This window comes from Ruditapes philippinarum, unplaced genomic scaffold (genome assembly GCF_026571515.1).
Source record: "Ruditapes philippinarum isolate M1 unplaced genomic scaffold, ASM2657151v2 ctg1998_1_1_1_1, whole genome shotgun sequence".
NCBI lineage: Eukaryota > Metazoa > Mollusca > Bivalvia > Venerida > Veneridae > Ruditapes > Ruditapes philippinarum.
In genome coordinates, this window is record NW_026861480.1 from 289,517 (window position 1) to 313,059 (window position 23,543).

General features: G+C 33.6%; 1 protein-coding gene across 1 annotated transcript; it reads right to left on the reverse strand.

Annotated features, from left to right (window-relative positions):
• Positions 1-5,668: 5,668 nt before the first annotated feature.
• Positions 5,669-9,072, reverse strand: LOC132715764 (uncharacterized). Its single transcript, XM_060698829.1, has 2 exons — positions 8,846-9,072; positions 5,669-8,105 (listed from the first exon to the last, which is right to left on the reverse strand). Exons 1-2 carry the CDS (start codon positions 9,052-9,054, stop codon positions 7,529-7,531), a joined length of 786 nt encoding a protein of 261 aa, XP_060554812.1. The 5' UTR covers positions 9,055-9,072; the 3' UTR covers positions 5,669-7,528.
• Between the last annotated feature and the right edge of the window lie 14,471 nt (positions 9,073-23,543).

Genomic DNA, 23,543 nt, shown 5'->3' on the forward strand with positions numbered 1-23,543 from the left:
TTTAATTACGCATCTCTAAATCATTTTTTAAACATTTTAGTATTTATGTTTGCTTTTTCTAAAAAAAGGAAAGATTTATTAGTTTCTGAGCATAATTTTCCTTTAAGTCCATTGTGACTTTTATTTACCAATAATTAGAATCTTCCTTTTTGTATATTGTATTGTTTTGTAGTGAACAAATCCGAAATCAAATTCTTTTCTGTCAATATGTTAGATTAATACTAAAGATCACGAATAATTTATCTGGGCCTCCGTATAGATGGCATGATCAATATTGCGTTAAACTTAAAATACGCATGGAATTCTTAATGTTAGCTAGCCGTCGGAGCTGAAACCTTACATTTCAATGGTGCCATCATTTAAATGGCGTCATATTTACATCTCCCTATCATGTAGTCATTCCTTCACTCATCGTTAAAATCATTCTTACAAATGAGACAGGAAATTGATAACCTTAATTTATACTTAATTTCTACCTTGCAATTAGTAAAAAAAATCTGGTAAACAATGTATTAAACTATACCTATCAAAGAATTTTAAATCGGCAGATGAAATGATTTCATAAAGTACGATGCCAACTTTAATTAATTCCATCAATCCGGATGTACCACATGCCTTCAGATTCTTGATAGTTTTCATGAAAAATTTGAAAATGTATTTAAATTTAAAAAGGAAAATATTGTAAAGTGAAAATCATTTTCACACTGCAAACGACACAATCCACGTTAATTACAATAAAGAGGCCAAAATATGCAAAAATGGCCTTCACTGCGTTAGTTACGCAGTTGAACATTGGTGATAAATACTGCAAAATCAGTCACGAATCGCACATAATATGTAAATTGTTACTTGAATCTTATATCTTTTACTTTTCGATTTTCGTGAAATATTTTGGCTTATCTCGAGGCATGCAGCTTTTAGGCTATTTTATACATCAACTATTGAAAATAAATCTAATGAGTGGAAATATGCTCCGTTTGGCATAACAGTATTTTATTGTGAAATTAATGGTACTTAACATGTAAGTACGAAAAAGTAATAAATTCCAACGCAGTTTATGTAACACTTATTTTTTTGAGAAACTGAACATTCCGGAAGTTATCGTAAGAATTGATAGACAACATCGTATAATATCATAGGAAACGTCGATTGGAGCAATTAAAGTAAGTTAATATCACTACACGGAGAAAATATTTCAATCATAGTTATTGACAAATATGACAGCACTAATTCTGTGAAACAAGTTCCGACAATAAAACTTTATTTTTACAGTTAACCACTCATTTTGCTGGAACAGGTTCCATCTTTGTAGCTCTAACTTCCATAAAAGGTGCTCCGTAATGTTTTAACATTGTGTTATTATTTTTTCTAAACGCGGCAGGTAATGCTAAGTTATTTAGCACTTTCTTTGAAATAGCACTCTGCATACTTATTCCAAAAGCAGACTTTGAATAGTGTCCTGTTTTAGCTTTTGGCATGAGCTCAATTGTCGTCTGCATCTTGTTGATTTCGTTCATTAAACTTGGTATATGACTGTATGTTTGTTCCAACTCTGTTAGAACTTTTGGTTTTTCTATAGTTTTTTTCATTGTCACAGCCTGGTATTGTTTTGTTGCTTCGGCTCTTGTCTTTATATTCACCTTATTATATCTCCTTCTTGTTGGCGGCCTTAGAGTTCCCTTCGTTGCCCCCACTGAACGCTGGCTAAGTTGGGGTAAATTCTCATCCGATTGCTTTAAGTCGAGACTTATATATTCCGGTGAGGTTTTTTCCAACCGAGAATTTTTTACCTTCGGGAATGATTGTTGTATTTTGTCATTAGTAGACAACTTTTCCTTTACATCGGTATCTAACTCTTTTATTTTAACTTCTTCAAGTTCTTCCGCACTAGTTTCACTAGTTATGGTCTCATTTCTTTTTGTATCATTTGTCGATGTATTAGCTCTAGTTCGCACATCATGAGCGTTCAGAGAACTATTATTCCTTGTATGTAGTCCACTAACAGTTCTTACTTCACTTAAATTAGTATTCTCTCGCGAAGGAGGAGGGGCACGTTTTAAAGCCTCGTAGCAGAAATCTTCATCAAATAATCCGTCAGCCGTGGTACTAGTTTTCACTCGGCGCTTATCTGAAACGCCGGAAGACCTGTAGAAATAAGGATCAGCTGACTGAGTTTCCCGCACTACCTCAGGATACATCTGCTGACCGAGTAGTTTTACCTCTGTCATCGATCTCTGTAAACTCAGTCTGTATCCATAGAAACTAGTTAAGACTGGTAACTTAGTTGACGAATCTTGGGACCAAAAATACATCTTAGGTTGGCAGGGAGCTTCCTTTTTCATTCCCTGCCCCAGTACAGACATATCCTCGTCGTGATCATGGTCTTCTCTGTTTGTTGCGTCTGCGTCATCCCAGACATATTTCAAAGGTTTCCCCAGACCTGACTTTCGATGTTTCTCCATTTTCTCAATAGCTTTATCTCTCCTGTCTTTATCTGTTATAATATAGTTCTTTTTATCCCTTATGAGTCTATTGGCAAACCGTTTTTCTTCGCGAAGTTCACTTTCTATTCTACTAACACTTCTTCTGCACTGTCTATCTATTCCTTTAAGCTGTTTACACAAAATATTACTCTCCACAATGTTTTTTGCTCTTGCTTTTATAAAACTGATATCAAAACACTCGCCTTCATTATCGTCCATTATTATAATGTATTATACCACCTTCTGAGATTATATTACGCATTGCAACATTGTTTACTAAGTAGTTAATCCATATCTAACCTTTTAGGTCTTTCAAATCACGTTAACTACAAAGCCGCATGTGAAATCATAAACACAATTGCAAGACAAACTTGGGATATGGGATTAATGTATTAATGACATTAGGGTAAACGTATAAAGTAAACATATTTTAATAAGAGCTATAACCCGCCATCATTGCAGTCTGGTTTAACAAAAGTCTTTGACATCGGAGTCTAATTCGTTAGCGTATTTCCGATTGTGAAAAGACCAGTTGATAACATACATGAAGTAATAAGTGTTTTTCTTTCTCTCTAAATATGTAATAAAAATCTGATTCATGATTAAATCGGATGACATTGATATATATTGGCAATATAAAGTACCCCCCTCCCCCTTCAATATCTTCTCACATATACTGTTACGTTTTGTGTTATATATTTCACGATGTTGCACGAATGCTTTCCTTTATACGGGCCATATTGGCTGTGCTCTAAGGCATCTGCGGGGCACATTAGAAAGTAATGACTTTGAAATACTTATATGCTGAGTTACTTGGATGCTAGCCGGTCATACTTTTTCCGCCGTATTCCTTCATCCGTGCCAGTATTCCTTTTGATATATTTCTCATTGAGACAATATTGTTAATACTTCTTGGACATAATTAAGTCGAAGGTTTAACTTTGTTATTTGATTTAGTACTACAAATGTACTTAAATAGTTATAACATGTTTACAAAACGGTTTTTTCCAAACGTAATCCAATTAAGGTTAAAATCGCCCTACGTCCGAATGAATTATAGGTAAGCTTTTAAAAATTAAATTAGACAAGAACGACGCAGGTGTTCGACCGATATAATTTGGTAAATGCTTCCTAATAAAAACTAACCAATTTAGTGTTTTAAATTATTTTTATAAGCAGTCGATTTTGCAGATTTATCAAAGTGAATGTGTTAAGATTCATATGAAATACTACAATCCATTTGGACACAAAATAATTTCAAACACTAAACATCGAAACATACGTGCATACTTTATACTTAAAAATGACGGCGACATGTTCAATCAAAACGCCTGATGATGAAATAAGGTAATTGCAAACAGCGCTAGAGACAGTGCACAAATATAAAATCATCATTATTTTTTTTTTATTTTAACGGCTACAAAACACGATTTCATCAACATCAGGGTTTACAGTTTGTGTAACATTACAAATGAACAATGACTTTCAGTTATTTTTGTCAAATTATTCTATATGTATATTATAATTTATTATGCTCGCCAGAGGCTCGCATAACATAATTTTATTCAACTTTTTCAATAAATTCAGTATTTAACTTACACTCATTCAATACCCTCTGTATCTTAAATCGAGCGTGACTTATAATTAGCTGAACTATCTCCTGTCCTTGCAGACTGAGCCAAGAAGCTCATGTTTATTCTCGCAGCTCGTACTAGACGTGCTTACTCGAACCTTTAACTGAACATTGCAATCACCACACAGTACAATCAAATGGACAGACAATCGTTCATTCGTCGACAGCCGTACTAATATATACATGTCGGTGTAAAAACACAATTGACGAACGGTAAATATTTCATCTTTTTTAAACATATCCCAACTGTGTTCGAGTAAATCAATGTTATGGATTCACAGCCAACATCTAAAGGAGCATGCAAACAAATGCAAGCTTTACTTTACTTGAATTTTGACTGAAAATAACCACACTTTCCGATGAGATGCGGCATTTTTTAAAAATGTCACAAACACATTTTCTCATGATTATAAATCATGTTTTAAGATACGATGCGTAAACGTCAACATTTCGCTATCATTAAATATTTCAAACCATACCACAAAGATATAGGGTATTTTTAAGTTTGAATGTCTTCAAAATTTGAGAACGTCATCAACCGTTCACATACACTCACGCGCACGCACACACGTTGCTGAAAACATTTTTTTCCATAAGATATACATGTAAATTACATGTGATTAACTGCACACGCGTGACCTCAGAAATTCTTAACTCATTTTGTTGATAGTTTGATTTTTCTAGCAGTTAAAATTTTAATCACAATGAATATATTCAATTAACTTTGAACTCTTTTTGTATGTCAGATATATTCTTTTTTTTAAATGTCATCGCTTGGTATTAAAACCTTAAATTATATTCGGAATTTGAGGTATGTGATACATAAGGAGTATTTTGTAAAAATATAACATCTCCAGTGGAATTATTAGGTAGGAGTTGTCTCTCTTTGATTTCAAGGGTTGTTCTAAAGATGTATTTTTGGGGGAAATACAACAACAAAACACTGCATTGAAACAGTTCGAGTTACACTATACTATAGTTATATCCTACAAATTAGCTAGGCATCATTAAATATGTTCGTATTCCATACAGAGACAAAACCCTAATTTTTATGACATACATCCATATTTTTTTTTTAAAGTATGGTGGAACTGTATACAGATACCTCCATTCTCGGTTCTTTAATGTGTATGTTTTAAAACAGCCATTAAATGAGATATCAGAAAGAGTCCTTAGTAATTTAAGCTGGAGTAGTGGGGATCAGAGAAGTGGAGGATCAAACTCAGGACTGCTGGACCCTGGATTTGTTGGACAATATAAAAGCAGAAAGAATACTGATTCCCAGTGTCTAGGGCTTGGTCATTTAAGCTGTGTCATGAAAATTAAGAATGACAACTAAAACGAAGGTAAGCTTCGTGAAAATAAGAAAAAAAATTGTATTAATTCCCTTCATTGTAAATTATCTGCCCTTGAATTTAACAGATCAAGGACAGACAGATAACTCAAAAACGAGAACGGTGACCCCGGTTTGTTCCGCTTAAAATATTTCTGTTATCATATTCTAACTATATGAATACATGCCAAGTTTAAAGTAAAACATATAGATTTCTAAATTCACACAGACAGGTATGACATAATGTAACAGAAAATTAAAAATAAGAAGAGGATAATTATCGAAATAAAAATCTTAAATTAAAATATATACAATAGCACCAGAAAGGCAGGGCAATATAAGCCCAAATAATTTAAGTAATTTCTTTTTTTAAATTGGCATTTTATTACTATTAGGAAGAGATCCATTCTTCATTAAACTTGTACCAAACAAGTCCTTATGATACTAAGTATACCCTAGGGACCTGACATCACGCTAGGTACATGACTGATTCATGTAACTTTTGCAGAGATCTATATTGCCACATGCCAAATAATTATTCAGCTCTTGCCATTGACAAGAGCTTAATAATAATTTGGCATGTGGCACTGATACACGCTAAATATCTTAGCATTTTAGTTTTTACACAAGAAGACTTATATTAAGTTTATAAAAAGTAATTGACCCATGGGTGAGCTAATATTGGCCCCTGGTGCATGATTTTCATTACTGTTACAAAAGTCTACAAGACAGTGATATGCGAATGGAATGCCAGCCATTGTGCAAGAAATTGCACATTTTGATGGTCAAGTAAACCAATTCTGAAGTGAAAAGACATGACGTTTATTTGAAAATGGACCAACTGTATACTTTGAAAGATATGTTCATTTCTGCTTCAAAATATTTTCACAATAACAAGCAATTATCATAGTATTACAAGCAATCCATAAGTCCCCTACCGGTTAGAACCCCAGCAACATTCTGATGGGCCAATTTGGCCATTCAATTTTACCAGTGAATGAATGACATGAATGAACTTAAATCTTTTGAGTTCTAAGTTTGTCTATATCACAGTAATGTGTTAAGTTTCCCTGCCTTGTAAGGAAATTATGTTTATACAACCTTGTTATATTATTATGATGTGGGATTTTAAAGTAAATCTTATAAGGAATGAAGAAGTTGGAGTAAAAAATACCAATTTCTCGAAAAAAATCTAAGTTCAAGGGGGACATAATTCTGGAAATAGTCTTGCTAGAGTATTTAACCTTCTCAAAAATGTTGAGTGATAATAAGAAACATATATATGAAGTTTGAAGTAGATACATTAGGAAATAAAGAAGTTATTTAAAAAAGATAACATTTTTTTCATAAAAATTCTAAGTTCAAGGGAGGTAATACTGATAATTTTTGTGCTAGAGTTGTAAACCTTGTCACATATGATGTGGTTGATGACCAGAAACTTATTTTTAAAGTTTGAAGTAAACACCTTAAGAAATAAAGAACTTATAGTGAAAAAGCTGAAAAATTTAAATCAGAAATCTTGAAATTCAGGCTATTTGTTGCCATAGCAACCAGAATTTTCAACATAAGCAGAAAAGAAAAAGATGTGCATAATCTCCAGACTGCCATCTACCTATATTTCAAGTTTCATAAAAATATTTTCAGTACTTTTTGAGATATCACTGGATCCAGTTTATGTGTTTAATTTGCCATATTTTCAGACTATTTGTTGCCATAGCAACAAGCATTTTCAACATAGGAACAAAAGAAAAAGACGTGCATAATCTCCATACTGCCATCTATCCATATATCAAGTTTCATAAAAATATTTTCAGTACTTTTTGTGTTATCGCGGGATCCAGTTTTGTGGACTGACGGACAGACAGACGGACAGACAGACGGACGGAGGGTAAACCTAAAGTCCCCTCCGGTTAAACCAGTAGGGGACTAATAAATGACCTTGTAGAACAAATCACATACCCATGTTGATACAGATTTACAACAAAATGTCACTGCAGCAATTTGTCCCATTTTCCCAACCACCCTATGAAATGGTAAGAGCATTTGCAAATATTGGTTACAAAATTCAAAGAATTTTTGTTACGATTTCTGACATGACTTTTGACATGGTGTTATTTTCTCTGGACTTACACCCAGAGATAGTCCCTGTTTTAATACTTGTCTTACATTGACATTTATCCTTGACCTTTCTATATACATGTCAAAAGGTTCCCAATTAGTTTTCTCTATAACTGATTTCATTAAAGTACCAAGTTCTTTAATAGAACAATTATTTCCTTTTACTGTAGGAGTCACTATCACATTTTCATCAGATTTTGTCATTTCTGATTGGACGATATTTATAGATGGTGGTTTCTGATTGGTTCCTCCACTGTATGGATCATCTTCAATATCCGAATCCTCTTTTTGACAAAATGAATTATTTTTGTCTTCGATTTCTGACTGACTAGTATTGATAACAGTATTAGTTTCAGTATTGCCGAAGAAACAGGATCTTAAATGTTCTTTCTTTCCAGGAAGAATTCTAGGAACGGCATGGTAACTGAGTCTAGCCTTGCCTGTCATCAAACAGATATCCCCACTGTTTAGAAATAAAGGAATCGGCTCTGTCTCCTTGGTAGGGCCTCCTATCAAGAATATACAGGACGAGCCAAAACTGAAATATATTACACAAAAAATCATCAAAAAATGACTTATTAACAACAATACAAGACCAGTCTCCTGTCAGCATATTCCAATTTCCCAAGTGCTTGAAAATATGATAATATTAAGTGATATAAGTGAAATTAACAAAACACTTATCTCTAATAAAGTCACTACTAGAAACAAGAACACCTGTAGGAAAAACTTTAATTATAGTGATTATCATTATGCTACCTTGAAATTTCCTAAAAGCTTTTTAATAAGTGGACATCCCAAACACAAATACATGATGATGCAAAAAGATTGGCATGATTAAAAATGAGTTTAAAAAATTTCATACATCTAACTTCAATATACATGTACTTTATCATCTTATATAATAACTATAACCTTGCCTTTTTATCCTTTAGTTTTATGCTTTATTGTGTAAAGCTAATAGTCTAATTTTGAACCACTCACAAATCTGTTTCCTGGGTCCAAGGTTATAAAGAAAGAATTTGATTAGTCAGAAACTGCCACAAAATGTACACTGACCAATGAAAATCCTGAGATTTAAGACAGAATTTTGGAAAAAGTTTTATAACCTCCATTTGGAAAAAGTTTTATAACCTCCAGTCCCAGTACTTTCCAGAACTGGTGTACAATAAGGAAATATGCTTGTGACCCGAGTAAGGATTAAACCTATGATACCAGTTGAGAGGCAGATATTTTACCGGGAAATCTCTCTGCCATCGCTCCTCTTATTTGCTTTACCTGAAGGATATGAGTGGTGCAGCCTTGTCAAGCTCGGACACATCTGTATGACCCATCAATGTTGACTCCATACGATAATAATTGACTATACCAGCCTCTGATGAGTAAGCATCATAGCCCAACACTGCAGCAATATAAGTACATATATGTCGCAGATCATCTGGAAATGCCTGGATACGGTCAGCAAAATATTCCTGTAAAATATTCATTAAAATATTTATTTTATTACACAAATTTTAATACATTTTCTTTGTGTGAAAGCTATAAATTGCAATGGAATGGAATTGGTAATTATATAACATCTTTCCGAAACTGCTACATACATCCAAGACAATTAAATGTTGTAATTAAATACCAGTACATGTATAATCGCAAATATCTATTTATGAATTCTTTCTTTGACTGCAACAGGATAGAGCAAAAAATAATTAATTATTATCTAAAATATCGAGGGGATATCAAAAGCAATCATATGATTACAATTCATATGAGTATATACTACAAAAACTTCTTTCACTAAAGCAACTTTGTAAAGAAAAGCTAAATTGTGATTATATTCTTAGAAAATAGCCAAAATCAATTTAGCAATTGAAACAAGTTGTACAGAAATATGGTATAAGCTTGAAAGGTTATTGTATGATTTTAATCATTTTGTAACAAGCTGTCCATCAAATATTTTGAAAAATAACAGCAAAAGAGACAAACATCAAAAACAACTTAACATACAGCAACTAAACAATACAGCATAATTTTGTTAAAGAACTAAACAGCCCTTTGAGACCTTAAGGTTACGTAAATTTGAAAAATAGTAAATTTAGATAACCTTACTGAAGTCGCAAAATGCTGATATCAATATTCAAATGCTTTGCAAAACAATATTGGTACATCTGAAATATTGTCTGAACTGTCTATATAAGGTACATACAAGTTGGGTATGTTCTAACTCGGTTTATATACAAAATTGTCTATACCCAAGACATATGAAAATCATAAATTTCAGACAATTTTTTTTTTCTTTAAAAATATGCACTATTGGCATTATTTCATTTATGATTAATTAGTATTAAGTGTATGATTTTTTGTCCTATACTTTGTAAGACAATCTTGTTATACCTGATTAAGATAGGAGCTGAAGTTGTATCTCACCCTTAGTATTCCATCATACTGATAGCCAAGTGTAGCCCATCTAAGTTTCATCATGTAAACTGTCTTTTTTCCCAGGTCTGGCCTGTAAATATTACACCATATATTCCATCATATAAAAAATAATTCTGTAAAATTACAGACTATAGAATTATAAACTACCTGTTAGCAGCGAATCCATCTAATACATTTTATTATTAAACTTTAATATACAAATACTTATATTTAACTCTTTGCCTGGGGGTAGATCCAAAATACAAAGGACCTATAAAGCATTAAATGCCAACTGACTTTAGGTTCAAGGGATTTTTTTTGGTTATCATGAGCTAAATATATCTTTTATGCTTTTCATTAATTGGCACCTGTACCTAGCTTTATCTGAGGCTGATTGACTTTTCTAGAAATATATACAAACTATTAGCTAAATAACAACCATCCAAACTGTTGTGATTTCATGCTCTTATACTCCAAAGAAGACACTCAAATTTCCACTAAAAAGTACATGTATTTCTTCTACCTGTCATCAGTAAACACAGTGATTGCCAAACTTGTGAGGGTCGGCAACCATGTGAGCATCTAAATTTGTCGATTTGGCTCATTTGGAAGTCCAGAAGGACCTCTCAAATCCAATAACGTTGATACTTAGGCTCAATGGGATTTGGTATGACAATAAATCCTGAAATCATACATGCAAAGATTTAATCTGAATATTTGTTTGTTTGTTGAATTTTAAGTTTCATTAATAGCATTGTTTATGGTTTCATAGGGGCTCTTTCAATCTAAGAGCTTTACTAGAGGATAAAGATCTCACATTACTTTAAAGCACAAGAAAAACATCCAAAGGAAGAATCACTGACCTGTAAAGCTAGCTAGAATTGAATCTAAGATCTTAGTGGTATTTCAGTCCAACAGCAGTAGTAAGAAGATTCTGATAAGTGTCATCAATCTTAACCACACGGCACACATGGGCATTTCAATTACAAATAACTAAGCCTACAGTAACCAATAATCCACTTTTACATGCTTTTCGGTGGTTCATAGGAAATATATCAGTGAAATAAAAACTGAATAATTTCTTGTTTTTAAACATGTGAAATTATCAATTTGATATTGTATTATTATTTGGCACCCTTTTCATTTAGTACTTGTTGTAAAAATGTCTTTTTTAAACGTTTCTTTGCATATAATAAAAAGAAAATTTGTTTACTTTAATGTTTAGTCGAAATTTATATTTTCACCTTGTGAACACCGAAAGTTCATTTTTCACTTGTGGCTTGTGCCACTCGTGAATATACCTTTTGGTGTCTCCACTTGGTGAAATATATTCCGATCTACACAGAACTGAACAAAATATCCTCTATATCTTTTTACTTGAAATTGTTTATTTATTTTGAACAAGAGCAAAATTGTTGGCAAAATACGCCCGTCACAAAAGCTTTTGACAGAGATGTGGGCATAATAAAAATACGCATGAGGAGATATGCTCTGTGCAATAATCTGGAAAATATTCTCGATATTTTATTTATTCCTTCTTAGTGACAATGACCTTGAAAATACTAACCTTAATTACATGTGTCACACTTATAGTCATGATAGTTTTCATTTGTGTTACAATCCACCAATTAAATGATGACTAAATTTGACTCTCTAAGTTGGCCTTGACTTTGTTAAGCAGGGACCTGGGATTATGTGCACAATAAGCCTCCATGGTGAACATTTTTGCCAAAATACATTAAATCCCCGGAGGATGCTAGAACAAGCAATAAAAAAAAACACACAATTTCAAGGACCTTCTAGTGTGACCTTAACTTTAACATAGAGACCTGGTTCATGCATGTGAACTGCTTCTCATGTGGTGAACATTTCTTATGAAGTTTCATTAGAAATCCCAACCATATATGTGTAGGAAATATGCTCTGGACAAAAATCTCTATATTTTATCAGCTCTTAGTGACCTATTACTATCATCTTTAGTGACATTGAACTTGGCATACCATTAACCCCATACATTACATTGTTCACACCAGTAGTTGATAATGACATTTTGTGTTATCAGTCCCTCCAAATAAATGATGACTAAATGCGTCCAAATACACATTTTCATTTTTTATCTGAACTTTGATCCCTATGTGTGACCTTTGACCGTGGCCGCAGGGACCTAGATTTTCATTGTGGCACTCCCCCTTAACTTGGTGAACATTCTGTGTCCAGTTATATTAAAATCCCTCTTACGTCATGTAGAAGTTTTTTGCTGCCGACAAAGTGTTTTTAAATGACCTCTAGTGTGACCTTGACCTTTGACCTAAGGAAAAGGGGGCTTCTGTTATGCTGCACAACACAGCTTCTCATTGTGGTGAAAATTTCTACTTGAAGTTCCATTAAAATTCCTCCATGTGTGTGAGATATGCTCTGCAAATCTTTATAATTCTATATCTTTAGTGACCTTGACCATAATCTTTAGTGACCTTGAATTTTGCAGATATTAACCTTAATCTCATATTACACACCAGTAGTCACATCATTTGACATTCCTTTTCATCCCTCAATAATGTGACGTAAATGGTCTGAATACACATTTTCAAATTTTTATCTGAACTTTGACCCCTATGTGTAACCTTGATCGCAGGGACCTAGATTTTGCAAGTGACACTCCCCCTCACAATGGTTAACATTTGTGTCATAAGTTATATTGAAATCCCGCTATCTGGACAAGTGTTTTTCAATGCCCTTTAACTGTGACCTAGAGACCTGGTTCATGTGCGGGACACAGCTTCTCATAGTGGGTTACATTTCTATGAAGTTTCATTAAAATTCCTCCATGAGTGTATGACATATGCTCCAGACAAAATATTGGACGCTGCCTACCAACCAGACAGCCTGCCAGGTGGAAACTATAATACGCCCTGTTTTTTCAAACAAGGGTATTTAAAATTTGTGACTCAAAATAAAACAAGATTATGTTTGTAAAAACATGTATGCCCCCTATCAGCAGCCAATTATTCATGTGATAAGGTTTACTTATGCATGACTTCTGAACCAAGTTGATCAAACAATTTTAATAAGGGTTATCAAGTTATCTTTCTTTGGTCGATGACCTTGACCTTTTTGCACCCTTTGACCAAAAACTCAATAGGGGTCATCTGCTTTGGTCACGACCAAATCATCAGACCAGAAGTTTGAAAGTTCCAAGGCCTAAGCGTTTTTAGTTAAAATTGATCAAAACCGTTTTTTACCTACCCAAGGTTTCAATGTGGACCTTGACCTTTGACCGCAAAAATCAATAGGGGTTCATCTGCTGGTCATTGACCAATCACCATGCCAAGTTTGATGTTCCCTAGGTCTAACGGGGTTCATTTATTAATGATCCGAAACCATTTTAACATACAGGTTCAATGTGACCTTGACCTTTGACCCCCAAAATCAATTGGGTCCTCTTGCTGGTTCATGACCAATCACCATGCCAAGTTTGGAAGTTCCTAGGCCGAAGCCTTTCTTTAAGTTATTGATCAGAAACCGTTTTTTAACTTACAAAAGGTCATTGTGACCCCTTGACCTTTGACCCTCCCCCCTTGATTCCCCCAAAATAATAGGGGTAATCTGCCTAGGTCATGAAAAATCACCATACCAAGTTTGAAGTTCCTAGGCCCTAAGCTTCTTAAGTTATTGAATCAGAAAAACCGTTTTTTACTTACAAGGTCAATGTTGACCTTGACCTTTGAAACCCATTGGACCCAAAAAACTCAAATAGGGGTCATCTGCTGGTCACGACCAATCTCATTACAAAGTTTTGAAGTTCCTAGGCCTAAGACCGTTTTTTAGTTTAATTTTGATCCGGAAACCGTTTTTACCTAACAAGGTCAATGTGACCTTGGACCTTTGGACCCCTTGACCCCAGAAATTCAATAGGTTCTGTCTGCTGGTTAAAACTACCAATCCCAAATTACCAAGTTTGAAGTTCCTAGGCCTAAGCGTTCTTTTAAGTTATTGATCGGAAAACCTTTTTACCTTACAAAGTCAATGTGACCTTGACCCTTTGGACCCCCAAAATCAATAGGGTTCATTTACTGATCTGACCAATCACATACCCAAGGGTTTGAAGTTCCGCCTAAAAAGGTTCTTAATTATTGTCGGAAAAACCTTTTTTTACCTACAAGGTCAATTGGGTTGACCCTTGACCCTTTGACCCCAAAAATCAATAAGGGGTAACCTACTGATCATGGGACCCCAATCCACCATACCAATTTGAAAGTTTCCTAGGCCCTAAGGTTCTTTTTATTGATCGGAAACCGTTTTTTTAAAAGGTTCCCAATTTGACCTTGACCCTTTGACCCCTTACCCAAAATCAATAGGGGTCATCTGCTGGTTTCAAGACCAATCATCATTTACCAAAGTTTGAAGTTTCCTAGGCCCTAAGCGTTTTTAAGTTAATTTGATCGGAAAAACCGTTTTTACCTACAAGGTCAAATGTGACCTTGAACCCTTTGACCCCCTTTGACCCCAAAATCAATTAAAGGTCACTGGCTGGTCACTTCCCAAATCACCATTACCAAGTTTGAATTCCTAGAAACCTAAGCGTTCTTAAAGTTATTGATCGGAAACCATTTTTACCTACAAAAGTAATTGACCCCTTGACCCTTTGACCCCCAAAATCAATAGGGGTCATCTTAGTGATCATGACCAAATCACCCATCCCCAAGTTTGAAGTTCCTAGGCCCCCTAAAAGGTTTCTTAAGTTTTGATCGGAAACCTTGTTACCTACAAGGTCAATGTGACCCTTGACCTTTGACCCCAAAATCAATAAGGGTCACCTACTGATCATGACCAATTCACCATACCAAGTTTTGAAGTTCCTAGGCCTAAAGGGTTTTCTTAGTTATTGATTCGGAAACCGTTTTTCTTAAAAGGTCAATTGTTGTGACCTTGACCTTTGACCCCTTTTAACCCCCCAAAATCAATAGGGATCATCTAGCTTGATTATGAGCAATCACCATACCAAAAGTTTGAACTTCCTAGGCCTAAGGGTTCTTTAGTTATTGATTGGAAACCCGTTTTTGCTTTAAAGGTTTCAATGTGACCTTGACCTTTGATCTTTGACCCAAAATCAATAGGGGTCATCTACTGTTTTTTTTTTCATGACCAATCACCATACCCAAGTTGAAGTTTCTAAGGCCTAAGGGTTTCTTTTTTTCACTCCGGAAACCATTTGGTCTACGGACCGAGGGGTACCGACGGACCAACAAGTGCAAAGCAATATACCCCTCTTTTCGAAGTGGGGGATAATAAGAAAAAACCTAAGTCTATTTTTTTTGCTAGAGCACTTTAATATCTTGACAACAAGGATGAACTCGCTCTAACCTATTAGCCAATTAGTTGTTTTTTAATATTAGTAGAAATGCACTGGAAACAGAGAACCATCAAAAAGAAATTTTAAGTAAATACTGATCCACTTTTCAAGGAGTTGTAGCTTAAAAATTTTTTTTTCAAAAAGGGGTTACTTTTTACCACATTGTATCATTTTCTAACTTGGGATGATTGATAAATTAAAAAACAAAAGTACATTTGTACTTCATATGCTGCATCAAGTTCCTTACCTTCAACTTAACAATAAGATGTATATCATACTAAAACATTACTACATACATACATACATACATACATATACTGTTATTATGTTAAAGGGTTTAATTTTCTTGGCTTTGAAAGAATGTCATTGTATGCTTTATGCATACAAAATTGATTTTTTTTTTTTTTTCAAGCTATAGAAAATATAAATCCATCTATGTTTGACACACAACATTAATGTTTCTAAAGAAAGGAAAAATGCTTTGTGTAAATTATAGGAGAAGTCTTTAAGTGAGGGAAAAAGTTGATAGCTAAAGTTATCCTTACCTTCACACTATTTCAGCTGAAAAAAGCTTTTTCCTTCCCTTTAAAGGTTTGAGGCCCAGGGAAATGCCTGCAAAATTTTTGGTTATAAAGCTCGACAGGTTACAATCTAAAAATTTTAATCAAAAAATTTTTTGGTTGCTTATCAAAACAAATTTTCAAGTTCAAAATTAACTTACACATTAATTTTAAGTGTTTCCTTCATGTTAAATGGTGGAAAGTTCAGAAAATTTACTGCCTAAATTATAAATCAATTTTTTTCATGGTCTTAATTTGAAATTATAATAAATTTATAACAGTATTAAACATTGAAAGACATCAGTTTTAAATTCAAAGGCTGTAATATGTATATTTTTTTTTACACCAGTGACCTTGACCCCATAGACCCTTACTCCACAAAAAGTATGAGACCATTGAAGGTATATTCACCTTACTATCCACTCTAGATGCCGAAGCGTTTGTCAGCCCCTGTCACATTACTCATATCTGACCTTGAGTTATGACCTTGGCTCTAAACTAGTCAAACGGTTCTCATGGGCGAAGGCCAGCTCATGATGTTGAACATAGTATGCCAGGTTATTTTGAAATTTCCACCATTCTAGTGATAGAATTATGGGTGCGAAGAAGCTGTTTGCTGAACCATTTTTTCTGCATTTGGACCTTAAAGTTTGCCTTTGACCAAGCCACGGGTTTCTTGCACCACAACAACACCATATCTGATGTTTGACATTTGTTGCCAGTTATTCAATTCTTACCGGCTAGTGTTGATTTGATATGTTTTTTGGGGTACATTTTTTTTCCAAAATAAAAACTGCTGTAATAAAGACATCTTAGATAATTCAAGTAGAAATTTATGATTATTAATTATATTGAATTCTGACAAAAATGTACAAAAGCATGCGTCCCCATCAATCTCAAGTCATAGTCCACACTGCTTCTCGAATCTATTGGTCTACCTTGGTATGGTCCACCCTGTCCCACAGTCTGCTCCGTCCTTAATTTGAAAAAGGCAGCGAAAAATCTTGAAAAGTTTGTACAACTTTGGGGTTGAAAAGTTGATGTGAACACATTATCAGTCTTTGAAAACATCTGATCATGTCTATCTACAGGATTTTTATATCCATTCTGGAAATGGAAACAACTATTAGACTGCCTGGGATTCAGGCGTTAATTTTATAACTAAGCCCTTATTTTTATAATTGATCGTTGTTTTTGATAAATATCAACTCTTGGGGAAACCTGCGGGCTTCCATTGTGAATCAACAATGATAATCCTATTTTTACATGAGACCGGATAGCATGTGACCAAAAAGCATGTCAGTAGCTGAAAGATAAAAATTTATATTTATTAAATTTTGCGTCTAGGCACATTTTCAGACTTTATTCACACGGAATTGGTCTTCTAACTTATCAAACATTTGTTGATCAAATTCAACTCGTGCAAATAACATATGTCAACGAGTTCAAAACTCTTTAATATTTAATAGGGATTTGGTGTTTTAAAGCGTGGGCTCCATTTGGACTATTTTGTTGAGTTTCGGTCACCTCCATGAAAATTCTGTTTTCTATTTTTAGAACTAGTTTGAAGTTGCACAAAGAGTTATCATTCTTTAATGACATCCGTAGTTTTCAGGTTGAATACTAGGTGGCTCTTCGGTTGAAATCTGTATTTCCCCAGTATGTTTTTGCCCCTAACAGAAACATAAAAAATTTTGACAGACTTGTCCTCAATTATTGGTGGTCGGATGATCTATAAATATGAACGTCGCTTTTAGATATGAATTTTGTTTTGGCAAGCTTGACCGACATAAACTATAACAAGCCTGTAACGGCCTGATTAAAAATTGGCTGTAAAAAATATTTTGGACTGAGTTTTTCGGATGTATTTTTGCTCCTACCAAACATCAAAGTGAATTTTTATTTGGGTTTGGGTCGTCAGACCAAACAAATAATGGCTTAGCGGGAAATTTCAGACTCTAATGCTGTTAATTGCAATTGACGAAAGTTAGTCCGCTTTTTTTGAAGCCGGTTACTTTCCTTTATATGAACACTAAACTATGAAACCGAAAAAATTCAGGGGAGATCCACTGCTTTAAGGATGGTCAAATGGACAGGCGCATTAATTTTTTCAAGCAAAATAATTTCTAATGGGTCGAAGATTTTCTAATATTGTTTTATTCTTTCTACATATACTGCTTTATAGTAAGCATCCATGGGGTTATTTTACATCTGTGTTAAACAACAATATTGCGTCGTTACAAACCCTATTTGAATAATATGGTTTTCTTCAGGGCCATTCACATATGAAAAACACCGTGGGGCCCAGGGGTTTTCCGGGGGCCCCGCTTAAAAGGGGAACGAAAAGGGTCTTTGGGGTTCAAAATTTCCCCTTAAGGCAACTCATTTTTTTTTTCAAATTTCTTAAATTTAAATAAAACATTGAATTGAATATTTAAAGTTTGCCCAAAAAGTCTGATAGGGCCCAAATTTTCTACAAATTAAAAACCGGGGTTTAAAAGATTGGGGGCACTATACAAAAACAAATTGGTTTATAAATTTTCCCCAACCTTCCCCCTTTTCTGAACCATTTTGAGATCCAAACATATTCAGGGGGCCTTTTTGTGCTTTGATTTTTAAATTTCTTTAAATTTGGGGGGGCCCTAAATATGCCCAAAATTTTTTTATATTTTAGGGGCAAACTTTTTTTTTCCTGGGTTTCCTATTTCCTTTTTTTGTGAACTGCAAAATACTGGATAATACGGGGAAGGGAAAAGGCCGGGACCGGGGGAAGGGGGGCCCCCGGGGTTGGGGTTTCCCTTTCTTTTCGACTACACATGTATATTTTAAAAGGAAAAATAAAAAAAAAATTTTTAAAAATTAAAACCCCTTTTTGAATTCTATAACCTAAACAATGGAAAAATTTTTAGGGGTCAGTTCTAGTTTTGGGCGCCCGCCATTTTTAAAGGAACTCAATGATTAAAAAGGTGAGGGAATTTCCCAAAAACCCGGGCAATCGGGGAAATTTTCGGGTTAAAAAATAAATAAACGAGGTTTTCCAAGTGAAAAAAGAAGTGGTGCAAAGAAAAAACCAATGGGGCAAAAAACCCCTTTTAAAAAAGGGGAAAAAAAAATGATTTTTAACTGGGCTTCCCCCTTCATAGACTTTGGCCCTTTTTTCAATTATAGCATAAAAAGTGTTAAGATACGGATCCAGTGGAAATAATTTTTTTCCCCCTTTTTTTCTGTGATAAAAGGGGGAAATTTGTGAAAAAAGATTCTAGGGGAATTAATTTTTGTAGTTTAAAATCATTGTCTATTTTTATGTTTAGAAATGAAAATTTTTTTGGGGCAAACAGGAAGTTTTGGCCCCCAAAACCAAATCGGCCCCCTTTTCCCAAAAAACGGCCCCTAGACGTTTCGGGGATTTTCCGCCCAAAATTTTGGTTTTTTTTTTATAAAATTGCTTAAAAAATTTTTAGTAAATTTTAAATTTATTGGGTTTTATGGACACAAATAATTAATTAAGACACTAAAAACCTTAATTTATAATCTTTTTTAGATTTTATCGATCACTTAATTTAACTATTGAAATAAATGATATTTTTTTTAAAAAATGTAATTAAAAGGGCCAACCCTTTAAAACCTTTTTTTTTTATTTAAAACAGGGTTTAAAACGCAAAAACAAATTTTTTTTAAACAAAGTTAAATTACAATTATACCTCAAAATCATTTTCTTTTGAAAACTCTTTAATTTAAAAAAACCAAAAATTTAACAAAACTAAATTTTTAACTTATTAAAGGAATATTTATGTTTTTTTAAGGTGGGAACAAATTAATTTATTTATACGGGGAAGTCCCAAAAACCGGGGCCCGGGGGAAGGGGGGTCCGGGGTTTGGGGTTGCCCGGGGTATAGACTAAAATGTGAATATTTAAAAGGAAAAACAAATAAAAAACAATTAAAAAAAATATACTATAAGGGAAATTTTATACCTATCCCTGAAACTTTCAGTGTCAGTTCTAGTCGGGCGCCCCCATTTACAATTGTATGTCAATGATAATAGGCGGGGTATTTGATAACGGAAAAAATCTCAATTTTCGGATTAGTAATAATCGTCGAGTGTTCCGAGTTGAAAACGGAAGCAGTGTATGTAATATCGAATGACACCTTTAAAACGGAAAGAATGAAAGGATTTTTTTAACGACTTCCCCGTTCATAGGCTTTGCCTAATTTCATATTAGCTTATTGCTAATACGGGGAAGTCAAAGATCGGGCCCACGAAGCGGGTCCGGGCTTTGGCTTGCCCGGCTATAGACTACACGTGTATATTTAAAAGAAAATCAAATAAAAAATAATTAAAAAATATATAGAATTCTATACCTATCAATGATAAAAGGCGGGGTATTCCGATAACGGAACAAATCTCAACTTTTTCGGATAAATAATAAACGTCGAGTGTTCCGAGTGAAAACGGAAGCGGTGCATGTAATACCGAACACAGGTGCTAGTTGCATTGATTTGACCTAAAATGTGTTTGACCTTGTTATTTATACAATAAAATATCAATATATTAAAAAAAAAAAATTTTTTTTTTCACTGTTATATTATTATAGACAAGGTATGCAACATTCAGGTACGAAAATTATGGGTACGCCGGTTATCTGTGTTAAAATTTTTCACCGGGCGGTAATATCGTCGGATTTTTGCATGGAATCAATGCACAATATATTTTTCTATTTACAATTTACTATTTACAGATCGCCCAAAATTAACCACTACTTAATGTTTTAAAGCCCGAAGTAAGAAATCACCCCAGGTCCGAAAGATGAGAACCGTCATGACATGACATTGTAAAGCTGGTATTTACGCTTGAAAAACATCAACAAAAAGATCAAACGGGTCGAACTCACATGCAACAACTGGATTTTACATACTTTTAAATGGTTATCCTCCACGAGTGGCACTAAGTCCTATGTGCCCGTATTTTAAGAAAAATTCTACATGTATAAGGTAATTCCTAAATCGGAAGTGTTCTCCCGCAACATGTGCTTGGTTCCCTGTTCCGCTCTTTGTCAATGTATGTGAAACGGAAGCCGGAGAATACTTCCGGTGGGAATTACCTTCTAAAAATATCGTCTACATGTAGGATATTTCTTTAAATACAGGCTTATAAACATTAACTAGCGGTTAATTGGGGATCTGTAAATAGTAAATTGTAATAGAAAAATATATTGTGCATTGATTCCATGCAAAAATCCGACGATATTACCGCCCGGTGAAAAAAATTAACACAGATAACCGGCGTACCCATAATTTTGTTGCATACCTTGTCTATAATAATATAACAGTGAAAAAAAATTTATTTTTTTTTTAATATATTGATATTTTATTGTATAAATAACAAGGTCAAACACATTTTAGGTCAAATCAATGCAACTAGCACCTGTGATACCGAATGACAATTTTAAAACGGAAAGAATAAAAGGAATTTTTTAACGACTTCCCCGTTCATACATGTCATAGGCTTTGCCTATTTTCATATTGAGGGGTTAGTCATATCAAAGAATTTTTTTAAATTATGATTTCTTATAATTTCTTGAAAATATTCTGAGTTATTATTGTAACGTTCTGATTGAAAATCTGTCACTTTAAGGTGATTCCGCTTTGTCAGCCATGTTTGTTTTCACAAAGTCTGTCCAAAGTGAAAGTAGGCCAAAATTCATATAACAACAAAGCTCTTATTGTAAAATGATGAACCATTTGAAAGTACACTTCCAGGTTTATATTTTAAGGACAATTATAAACAAAAATAAAAATGATAACAATAAGAATATTTACCTTGAATGTGCTTCATTTCTGAAGACCAAAAACATTCTGTTGCAAAGTTTTATGCACATTTCATGAATGGCAAAATCCTTTTTTAAGTCTGTTTTAGTGCCTACAAAAGCTATTTTTTGCAGCAAATACAAAAATCTTTCAAAACTTAACTCCAAATAAATCCATATCTCATGTCCTTCTAAGCACATGGCCTCCATTATTTTTTGTAAAAAAGTAGTGCAAGAAAACAACCATCATTTATAGCCTTATGAACTACTATTAAAATGAAAACACTATCAAACTTCAAAATCTAACCTTTTTATGTGTAACAGTGAAGTGTGTCTGTTTGTCATGTACACAAGAGATAGGTAAATGATGTTTATTTTCATGGTACTACTTTTTTACACATGTCATGGTGGCCATGTTTTTTCAAGGTCAGATAAACTACGTTTATATTTTTTAAAGTTTTTTGTATTTTCTGCAAAAAATAGCTTTTGTAGGCACTAAAACAGACTTTAAAAAGGATTTTGCCATTCATGAAATGTGCATAAAACTTTGCAACAAAATGTTTTTGGTCTTCAGAAATGTAGCACATTCAAGGTAAATTTTCTTATTGTTATCATTTTTATTTTTGTTTAAAATAGTCTTTAAAACATAGAACTGGAAGTGTACTTGCAAATGGCTCATCATATAACAATGTGAGCTTTGTTGTTATATGAATTTTGGCCTACTTTCACTTTGGCCCCACATAGTGAAAACAAACATGGCTGACAAAGCAGAATCACCTTAAATGTATTGTTAGGCTAGGGGCCGAAGTGACATTTTTGACTCCCGACCATATTGTCAATATTTCCAAATACTCACATTTTCACCACACTGCTTATCAGAAAAATCAATGACTCCACTTAAACTAAAGTTTTATCCCGCGTTTATTACCGCTTGTATACGTGTTTAAAATTGTCAAACAAGCGAATCTGTGCACTTCTTATGGACGCCGCCTCTTATTCCGGACAGGTTAAATTATGACGGATCGTTAAATGAATTGAGAAACACGGCCGCCATCGTCAACTTTTTTTAATTTGGTACTTGATGAATACCTGGGGTTCAGGCATTGATATTTTTCTTTATTTATGATATACACCGCTATTTTCAAACTCGTTGCCGAACAGAAGTTACATAAAAATGCGACAGACTGGAACCAAGGCTATAAGATGAATAATCTAAATTATTTCTATAACCCGTGGTGCCCTTTCTTTGGAGCCTTAAAAAAGAAAATATTACCTGTAAAAAAAAATTATGTTTCTAAGATCAACATATACTAGTCAGAAAGATAACTTCCAACAACTAAATCACATTTTTTTTTCAATAATCTTAATTATCTCCTGTACTGTATATTTTAAATAAAGAGCCACCTCAACAAAGTTCAGTTCAATGACTTTAAGCATTACATCAAAAAATTATACTGTATAAAGGGGGAACTGGTACTTTCTTTAAGGTCCTAAATGTGGTATACAAAACATGGCTTTTTTTATCCCACAATTAATAGTAGATAAAGTCAGCAATTAATTTTTTAAAAGTAAATAATGACCAGAAAATCAGCATCAATATTTTTTTTTTAATCTTAAATGTTTTTCAATTGTTGTTGATATAAAACATTTTTTAAAAAATCTTTCCCATGAAATACCTGTGGTCATACAATTCTTACTACCTTATTATTTAATTAGTAAAAACGTTTTGAAGCAGTTTTTTGGCCAACGAAAAGATTAGGTTCATCCGGATTTATATTACATGTAATATAAATACGTGGATCCATTGAAAAAATTAAAAACAATTAACTTTACAAAAATCATTAC

What these genes read in the sequence shown, in the direction of transcription:
- LOC132715764 (XM_060698829.1), bottom strand. Translation starts at nt 9,054, where the DNA reads ATGAATATTTTACAGGAATATTTTGCTGACCGTATCCAGGCATTTCCA. An exon ending in GCACCACTCATATCCTTCAG is followed by an intron (nt 8,106 to 8,845) that starts GTAAAGCAAATA and finishes AATATATTTCAG; the next exon opens with TTTTGGCTCGTCCTGTATAT.